This window comes from Salvelinus sp. IW2-2015, unplaced genomic scaffold, assembly GCF_002910315.2.
Source record: "Salvelinus sp. IW2-2015 unplaced genomic scaffold, ASM291031v2 Un_scaffold1754, whole genome shotgun sequence".
Lineage (NCBI taxonomy): Eukaryota > Metazoa > Chordata > Actinopteri > Salmoniformes > Salmonidae > Salvelinus > Salvelinus sp. IW2-2015.
In genome coordinates, this window is record NW_019943135.1 from 159,853 (window position 1) to 169,767 (window position 9,915).

Sequence of the window (9,915 nt, forward strand, 5' to 3'; positions counted from 1 at the left end):
ACACACACACACACACACCACACACACACACACACACACACACACCACACACACACACACACACACACACACACACACACAACCACAGCCACGAAGGAGATTAGGGCAAAGCAGAGCAGCTGAGACATCACCTAGGAAGACAGAGAGAGAAGGAAGGGGGAATCTAAGGAGGAGCAGAAAGAAGGAAAGGGGGATCTAGGAGGACAGAGAGAAGGAAGGGTGAAGCTAGGGAGACGACAGAGAGAAGGAAGGGGGAATCTAGGATGACAGAGAGAAGGACGGGTTGAATCAGGAGGAACAGAGAAGGAAGGGTGAATCTAGGAGGACAGAGAGAAGGAAGGGGGAATCTAGGAGGACAGAGAGAAGGAAGGGGGGATCTAGGATGGCAGAGAGAAGGAAGGTAATCTAGGATGACAGAGAGAAGGAAGAGTTAATCTAGGGATGACAGAGAGAAAGGAAGGGGGATCGAGCATGACAGAGAGAAGGAGGGTGAATCTAGGAGGACAGAGAGAAGGAGGGGGAATCTAGGATGACAGAGAGAATGAAGGGGGAATCTAGGAGGACAGAGAGAAGGAAGGGGGATCTAGCATGGACAGAGAGAAGGAAGGGTGAACTAGGATGACAGAGAGAAGGAAGGGAATCTAGGAGGACAGAGAGAAGGAAGGGGAATCTAGGAGGACAGATAGAAGGAAGGGGGAATCTAGGAGGACAGAGAGAAGGAAGGGGGATCTAGGAGACAGAGAGAAGGAAGGGGAATTCTAGGAGTGACAGAGAGAAAGGAAGGGTGAATCTAGGAGACAGGAGGAAGAAAGAAGGGGGAATCTAGGAGGAAGAAGAAGGAAGGGTGATCTAGGATGGCAAGAGAAGGAAGGGTGAATCTAGGATGACAAGAGAGAAGGAAGGGGGAATCTAGGAGGACAGAGAGAAGGAAGGGGGATCTAGAGGCAGAGAGAAGGAAGGGGGGTAACTAGATGACAGAGAGAAGGAAGGGGAATCTAGGAGGACAGAGAGAAGGAAGGGGGAATCTAGGGAGGACAGAAGAGGAAGGGGGGATTAGGAGGACAGAAGAAGGAAGGGGAATCTAGGAGACAGAGAGAAGGAAGGGGGAATCTAGGATGACAGAAGAGAAGGAAAGGGGGGATCTAGGAGGACAGAGAGAAGGAAGGGGTGAATCTAGGAGACAGAGAGAAGAAGGGGGAATCTAGGAGACAAGAAAGAAGGAAGGGTGAATCTAGGATGACAGAGAGAAGGAAGGGGAAAAAAAAAAAAAAAAAAAATAAGGCAACTTAATAAAACCTTTGAGGTACCCGTCAGGATTATCACAAGGTCTCTGTAAATTGATCTGCTGGTCCGCCCACTGTAAGTGTGGTAGCATAAGAAATTTAATTGAACTTTAACGATACATTTTTATGTTGAATAATATGGACATGACAACAAGCTGTAAAACTTCTCCGAAATATCAACATACTCATTCAAATCTTAGCCGGAATATCCATTGCTTGTTAAATATGAGGGTTTCATGTAATCGTCTGCTTCCAACTCAACTTACGCCTCAACAATGATAAGATCCCTGAACGCGAGTCACTTCCCAGGCCACTTTCCAGCTCTCACGTTTTGTATTACCATACTTGTCGCCCTTTTGTATCCCCCTGGGTATATGACCTTCTCCTGCCCCTGGATCCCAGCTACGCCTGCCACCTGTTGTCCTTTCGCAATAAACACCTTTCTGTCTCCCTTGCGTCTTGAACAGAATATCTGTTCTCCTCGGCGTGCTTTCATTACAGTTTCAGTTGAAAATTAATTAGTCACTTTATATAATTTTTTTTACAAACTCTGTTTTTATTACTGATGTCACATATGTTATCTGCGTTTCATATGTTTTGTGGTCAAACTGGTGGTGCAGATTGACATAAGTTAGTGTAATATGAAACATAGATGCCATTGTTGATTAGATGCTTTTTCATGTAATTAGGCTATTTCTTTTGACCCATATGAGTCTACATCTTACTATACACCCATTGAACAATCATGACACATGATATAATACAAACTACGTTATATATGAATAAAATAAATCAGTTATTCTAATATACATTACCAAAGTTACATATGGATTTGCCATAGATTTTATTGAAAAACTTTGGTCAGGAATTACCCAGTATGCCTTTGCAGGTCCTAGTTCATTTGACAAGCTGTTCGATATCCCAGAAAGGATTACTGTCCCTGGAGCTGCTCTACTAACTGTTTTCATTCCCACTCTCTCTCTCTCTCTCTCTCTCTCTCTCTCTCTCTCTTTCTCAGTATCTCTATGAAGGGATGAAGATCAGTGAGTTGCCAGTGGATTTTTCAGTGGTCTGGAACGGCAACTTCATTATAGACAATCCAGATAATATCCAAGGTAAGACATTCACATGCTTGTTTTACTATCTTTGTGGGGACCAAACAATTAATTCCCATTCAAAATCCTATTTTCCCTAATCCCTAAACCTAACCTTAACCCTTACCTTAAACCCAAACCTAAACCTAACTACTAACCCTAAACCTAATCTTAACCCTTACCTTAAACCCAAACCCCCAAACCCCTACACATAACTCCTAACCCTTAACCTAACCCCTAACCCTAATTCTAACCTTAACCCTGATTGTAACCCTAATCATAAAATAGCCTTTTTCCTTGTGGGGACCAGTGAAATGTCACTTTCCTTGTTTTACTATCCTTGTGAGGACAGTAAAACCAAACACACACACACACACACACACACATACATACACCCACCCACACACACACACCCACACACACACACACACACACATTTGTTGACACCAACACATAAAACAGATGTTTCTTGTCAAATAACGTCTTGTCTTAGCTGGATACACAGCATAATACCTGCTTTTACTCTAACAGCAGGTATGAAGAGCACAGTTGTATCTTTCTTAAAAAATGTAATGTTTTAACCAACTAAATCCTCCAGGAATACAGTCCAGTACTACACTACACTACAGTTTGTTTGTCAGATAATGTTAGGTTGTCAAATGTGTTAAATTGTCAGTATAATGTTACGTTCAAATCAAATGATGTGTTTACACTGAGTCCTCCTGTATCCCACAGTGCACCTGTATAAGTGTGTGGCCCAGAGGGACAGCTGTGGCATGTGTCTGAAAGCCCAGAGGAAGTTCCAGTGTGGCTGGTGTAGTGGAGAGGGCCGATGTACCCTGCGCCACCACTGCCCACCCCTCAACCCCTATACCACCCGCTGGCTAGACCTGTCCAGCAAGAAGGTCCAGTGTACCAACCCACGCATCACAGAGGTCAGTGATACCTCATACACACTCAAACCTTTCCCCATAACCATAGGGGTAACAGGCATATATCGCCTTTCATCATATGGTCGTCTGTAGTCGACAGAATGAACCCTGGGACAACTGCCTGTCGTCCATTGTAGATGCAGTCTCCTCCTTATCCAGTCTGGCGTCACATTTTAGCCTTAAGCTTCAACTTGACTTTGTCCCTTAACATGGTGAAATATGATGTACTGCCTGTCTGACAGCACAGGCCATGTGTTTACTGTTCAATGTACAATGTATCTGTCCGCAGTTCTCCTTCAGCTGAGATCAACAACTACAGACTGCAGGATCAGACAGGTCTAGTCCTTGACAATGACAGGTCCTACAGTATTTGCATTGGGAGGCCTGCATGGTATTGGTGCTGCTGTTGCATGTTTCCATTGGTCTAGAATGTACTGGACTGTGTGTGAATGAGAATGATCTGCTGGTAGGAGAGGAGCCCATCTGACATCACTCATGGAGCTGCACACAGGCTCTCTCTTCCTCACTGCTTTGTTTATATTCCTCTGTTTCTCTCTCTCCTCTCTCTCTATTTCTCTCTCACACTTTATTTTTCTCTCTTCTATTTCTTTCTCTCTCTCTCTCTCTCTCTCTCTCTCTCTCTCTCAATCTCTCTCTATCTTGCTCTCTCTCTCTATTTCTCCCTTGTTCTCTCTTCTGCTCTATTTCTCTCTCTCTCTCTGTCTCATCTCTAACCCCACCCCCCCCTTCTTCTCTCACTATGACACACAATCAATATGCAGGAAGACAGCATCTGGTGTTTATTTTCACGGAAGAGCAAAAAGGGAGTTTGTGTGTGTGTGTCTCTGGAGAGAGGCCACAACTCAGCTCACCTTCAGCAGTGCTGCAAGGGCGAGGGACCTGACACACACACACACACCCTAGGGGCCTGCCTCAGTGTCTCTCTGTGTAGTGGACCTGTCTGTCTGTCTGTGCCACATGAGCCACTTTATAAAGATGTATGTATGCTTGTGTTTACCAGAATTCCAAGCTTAATTTAATGTTCACACCTAGACAGAAATAGAGTACAATGTTTTAACAAAAAATTATAGCTCCATTTTTTTATTTAACCAGGAAGGGCTCATTGAGATTTAAAATCTCTTTTTCAAGAYCGTCCTGGCCAAGATAGMCAGCACCAAGTCATTACAAAAATTAGACAAACATGAAAACTACAAGTAATCTAGTAAAAACCACAGAATTCACAAGAGTATAACAAAATCAAAAACAGCAAATTAAAAACATTGACAGGTCAGTGAATCAGCCTCAAAATCCTTCATCAGTMATTTAAAAATACCAATCAGGACAAGTTCTTCCAGTTTAAAAGCATTTTGTAAGGTGTTCCAAGACGATGGGGCAGAGTACATAAAAGCCCTTTTACCAAATTCAGTTCGGACATTTGGAACAGTTAGCAGGATAAAGTCCAGCGAACGAAGAGAGTACCCACCACATTTCTGAACAYTAAAAATGCCRAAATAAAAAGGTSGTAAACCCAAAATGGCTTTGTAAATKAAAGTATACCAGTGACTGAGCCTACGAGTGACTAGAGAAGGCCAGCCAACCCTGGTATACAAAGTGCAGTGGTGCGTAAGGGTTTTGCAGTTTAAAATAAATCTCAAAGTGCCATGGTAAAGGGTGTCAATTGATCTCAAACACTGAGTGGAAGCATTCATATATAAAATATCTGTCATGGTCTTGGAAATGAGCGGACCAAGGCGCAGCGTGAGTATAGTTCCACATATTTATTTAAGTGAAACTAACAAAACAAAATAACAACACTAACAAAGACCGTGAGGACGTAGTGCCCAAACACACTAACAAACAATCAATATCCCACAAATGCAGGTGGGGAAAAAGCCTACCTAAATATGATCCCCAATTAGAGGCAACGATTACCAGCTGCCTCTAATTGGGAACCACACAAACCACCAACCTAGAAATCTATAAACTAGATAACCCCCCAGTCACACTCTGACTTAAACACCATAGAGAACCGAGGGCTCTCTATGGTCAGGGCGTGACAATATCCCCATAGTCTAGTAAAGGCATAAATGTAGCTGATACTAGCCTCCTTCTGGCTTCAAAAGAAAAACAGGCCTTATTCCTAAAATACAATCCCAATTTCAGCTTAAATCTTTTTGTAAGTTGTTGAATATGTAATTTAAAAGAGAGGCCGTCATCAATTAAAATTCCAAGATATTTATATGAGGTTACAACCTCAATCTCCTTGCCTTGACAGGTAGTAATAGGTGAAAGGTTCAGAGGTCTATTTCTTGCTTTAGAAAACACCATTAGTTTAGTTTTGTCAGTATTGAGGATAAGCTTCAATTGACACAAGGTATGTTGAACAGTATAAAAAGCAGTTTGCAAGTTCTGGAAAGCTTTTGTAAGAGACGAGGCACAACATTAAATAACAGTATCATCAGCATAAAAATGAAGTTGCGCATTTTGGACATTTTTGTCTAAATCATTTATATAAATAGTGAATATGAGGGGACCAAGTACAGAGCCTTGTGGCACACCATTAAAGACAGACAATTTAACAGACATAAGCCCATCAAATTGAGTGCACTGAGTTCTATCAGACAGATAGTTAGCAAACCATGCAACTGCATGCTCTGAAAGACCTACACTCGACAATCTCTGCCTTAGTATAGCATGATCAACAGCCTGAGAGAGATCAATAAAAAGTGAGACACAGTGCTGAGTGCTGTTTTTTGTCAAGGGCTTCAGTGATATAATTTAAAACCTTCATGGCTGCTGTAATTGTGCTATGCTTCTTCCTGAAGCCCGATTGGTACATTGATAAAATAGAGTTAGTAAATAAAAACTCTTTTAGCTGTTCACTCACAAGGGTTTCAAGTATCTTCACCAGGGGTGACAGCTTTGAGATTGGCCTATAATTATTTAAAAGAGTTGGATCTCCCCCTTTTAAAAGTGGTACGACAAATGCTGATTTCCAGATCTTTGGAATTTCATTACATTCCAGGGTTAAATTGAACAGATATGTAAGTGGTTCAGCTATGAAATCAGCTGCCAGATTTAAAAAGCAGGGATCCAAAAGATCAGGACCTGCAGGCTTTCTCTGATCTAAGGATTTCAGGGCTGTATGTTCCACCTGCACTGAGAATGGCAAAAAGCTAAACGTTTGACCAGCTCTCACTGGTTCATCCACACAGGGTTGTACAGAGACAGAGGACACTGGTTCATCCACACAGGATTGTACAGAGACAGAGGACACTGGTTCATCCACACAGGGTTGTACAGAGACAGAGGACACTGAATCAAACAGCCTATCAGAAGARACAAAGTGCTCATTGAAACAATTAATCATTTCAGTTTTGTCATATACAGCAACAGAGTCCTTCAAAACACATGATGGGAAATCATMAACATTACTGTTACCAGACATAGACTTAATAGCCTTTCTAGGGTCATTCAGGTTATCAGTGGTAACAGACATAAAATATTCAGACTTGGCCTTCCTGAGAAGAAAAGAACACTTGTTTCGTAACTGCCTAAAAATAAGCCAATCAGCATCAGAACATGATTTCCTTGCTTTAGCCCAGGCTAGATTACGGRCGTGAATAATACAAGACAGCTCAGAAGAAAACCATGGATTATCCCGCCCTTTAACCCTGAACCTGCGGAATGGGGCATGTTTGTTTACTATTTGGAAAAAAACATAATGAAAGAATATCCAGGCAGTTTCCACATCAGGGATAAGCTKAATCTTGCTCCAGTTAAAATAAAACAAATCATGAAAGAAAGCCTGCTCATTAAAACACTTCAAATTTCTCTTACGAATAAAACGTGCGTTTGTTTTAGYAACCTTAGTATTTCTAACAGCAACAACAGCACAATGGTCACTTAAATCATTACAAAAAACACCAACCGCAGAATATTTATATGGAACATTTGTTAATATCAAATCAATCAGGGTAGATTTATCTGGGCATTTAAGATTTGGGCGAGTGGGTGAGTTAATCAACTGGGTTTTTAAATCATCAGACACCGGCTTTAACCAACACCAGTTGAGATCTCCAATCGAGATCATTTCACTGTAAAGAAGTTTAGTCATAAGGTGCGTCAAAGAAGAAAATGCATCACCGAGAACAGAGGGGGGTCTCTAACAGCCAATCACAGTTATAGAGAGGCCCTTTGAAACCTCAATATTCAAAGCAAGAAATTCCAACTGTTTACAAATAGTTTCAGACTTTGCCACACTTACAGGGAATTTAGTTTTTACATATATAGCCACACCCCCACATTTCTTAACTCGATCAGTGCGATAAACATTGTAACCATTTATACAAATATCCTTATCAAGAACAGACTTGCTGAGCCAGGTTTCAGAAAACACAATTACATCAGCATCAGTTGATTTAGCCCAAATCCTAACCCCATCAATTTTTGACAACAGGCTGCTGCGTACATTTAAATGAAAAATACCWAAACCAGATCTTGATTTAAAATCAGAGGGGGTTTGGAGACATTGCATATCAGGGCCAGGGTTAGGTTGCACGTTACCTGGTATCAACAACAGAAGAATAACTAGGCACCTCTGTTTAATAACATTGCACGGCTTCTCTTTTTTAAGAGACCTACTGCAAGCGAATTCTACAAGTGATTTTCCAGACAATACAAAACAGTCATTTAAAACCATTAGACTTTGGTAGTGACACAAATTCGTACTGTTCACATCATGCCACAAATGCATCGGCACTTGGACGAGTGGACCGAGTGAAAAAGAGCAAGTTCCTGCAGACAAAATGTCTAATGGACGGGAGAGRACATTGTCAGATGTACTCACCCTGCGACAATGTTCGTTTTCTCCAGAGTTCAGTAAAGTCAGTGCACAAAGCAATACCACGAAAAGTGTCATTTTCTCTGACAAATGTTAWACAATAGAGGCCAACGAAGGTAAGGGGAGAGAGGGACAGCGTGTATGTATGAGTCTGAATGTGAGTATTTGCGCGTGTGAGTAGATTGGGTGTTGAGGTCGATTGAGAGAACGGGTTGGGGATTGTTGAGCTGCCACTGACAGCCAGGCGAAGAGCAAAAAGGAGCAGCTTGGACGAGACACTCCGCAGATGAAGAAGGAACTCAGGCCACCCAGAGATAGGGTTACTTTGGTAAACTTCAAGTAATGAAGTGCCGAGTTGAGGAAGACCCGTGATCTTTACACCAGCAAAAACAAAATAGTTTGCACTACACAACAGCCAAGTTACTCAACCATAAATAAATAGGTTATTAGTAGGTTAAAATGTACTAGTCACAGACAAACGACTTGACATCCTGCCATCTTGGATTTGAGGACCTTTTTTGTTGTTGACATGCCTCTAGTAGTAAAGCAACTATCCCTGCTTGAGTTCCCCAGACAGACGTAGTCTCATTGATGCAAGGCTATCAAAGTGGCAGACTATTCAGACAGTAAAGTGCATTAGAGTAAGAGAAGAGGTGGCTCTCTCACCCAGTCGCCATGGCTCCAACCTTACAACAATGACCATCCCTGGGACCGTTTCCCATAATCAAGAAGTGCCTGTTTGTTTCCCCCTAGTAGCAGCCCTTTGTGTACTGAGGCATAATTTCCGTGCGGCGGGTATGGTTGACCCAGTGTCACAGGAGAGTCAGGCCAGAGGCTGAGGGCTGCCCAGACATTGTATTTAACTAGGCAAGTTAGTTAAGAACAAATTCTTATTTACAATGACAGCCTACCCCGGCCAACACTGAGCCAATTGTGCGCCACCCTATGGGGCTCCCAATCACAGCCGGATGTGATACAGCCTGGAATTGAACCAGGGACTGTAGTGACACCTCTTGCAGTCTTGCACTGAGATGCAGTGTTTTAGACCCCTGCGCCACTCGGGAGCCCGAGTGAGGCTGGGAATTGCCAGGGGGCTCACAATACAATATTATCACAATACTTCGGTGCCGATATGATATGTATTGCGATTCAATACTGCCATTTTATTGCGATTAGATGTTCCAAACATATTGCTCACTATATGTCTGCTGCAGAGAGACACGTTTTGATCGGTCATGGATATCAAAGTGCTGAAAACATGTTGGCTCCGTATTTAAAAAGAAGATGAAGAACAAGCTATAGGATAAAAATGTTTTGGCGCAGGTACAGCCGACTAGCGTTGACTAATGCTACCTACATTAACAAAATCACTTTTATTTTAATGAATTGATACATGGAGCCAAAGTATCAATATAATATTGTGAAATGAATATTGCGATATGTAAGCATGGATCCCCTCCCCCGTCACTAGGTGTGATGAGGATCTAGTTCTCTTGTTCTGACTTCTTCTTTTCTTACAATCTCTTTTTCTGTCCGTCTCTCCTTCTCTCTCGCATTCTCTCCCTCAATCTCTTACATGTTCTCCCTCTCATTCTCTGTCTTTCCCCTCTCTCTTTCTTTGTCTGTCTCTCTCCGCTGTTTTTCTCCTCTGTCTCTCATCCTTTTTCTTCCCCTGTCTCTCTGTCTCCTTGTCTCTCTGTCTCCTGTCTCCTGTGTCCGTCCATGTGTCACTCTGTCTGTGACTCATTCTAGTAAATGAAGTT

At 42.3% G+C, this 9,915-nt stretch overlaps 1 protein-coding gene across 1 annotated transcript in view; it reads left to right on the plus strand.

Annotated features, from left to right (window-relative positions):
- Positions 1-2,306: 2,306 nt before the first annotated feature.
- The window catches only part of LOC112071876 (plexin-A2-like), a 20,276-nt gene continuing 12,667 nt past the window's right edge, over positions 2,307-9,915 (plus strand). The window contains exons 1-2 of the mRNA XM_024139308.2: positions 2,307-2,398; positions 3,113-3,312. Coding sequence (XP_023995076.1) covers positions 2,317-2,398; positions 3,113-3,312 — 282 coding nt within the window. The 5' untranslated portion in view covers positions 2,307-2,316. The remainder of the gene's footprint in view (positions 2,399-3,112; positions 3,313-9,915) is intronic.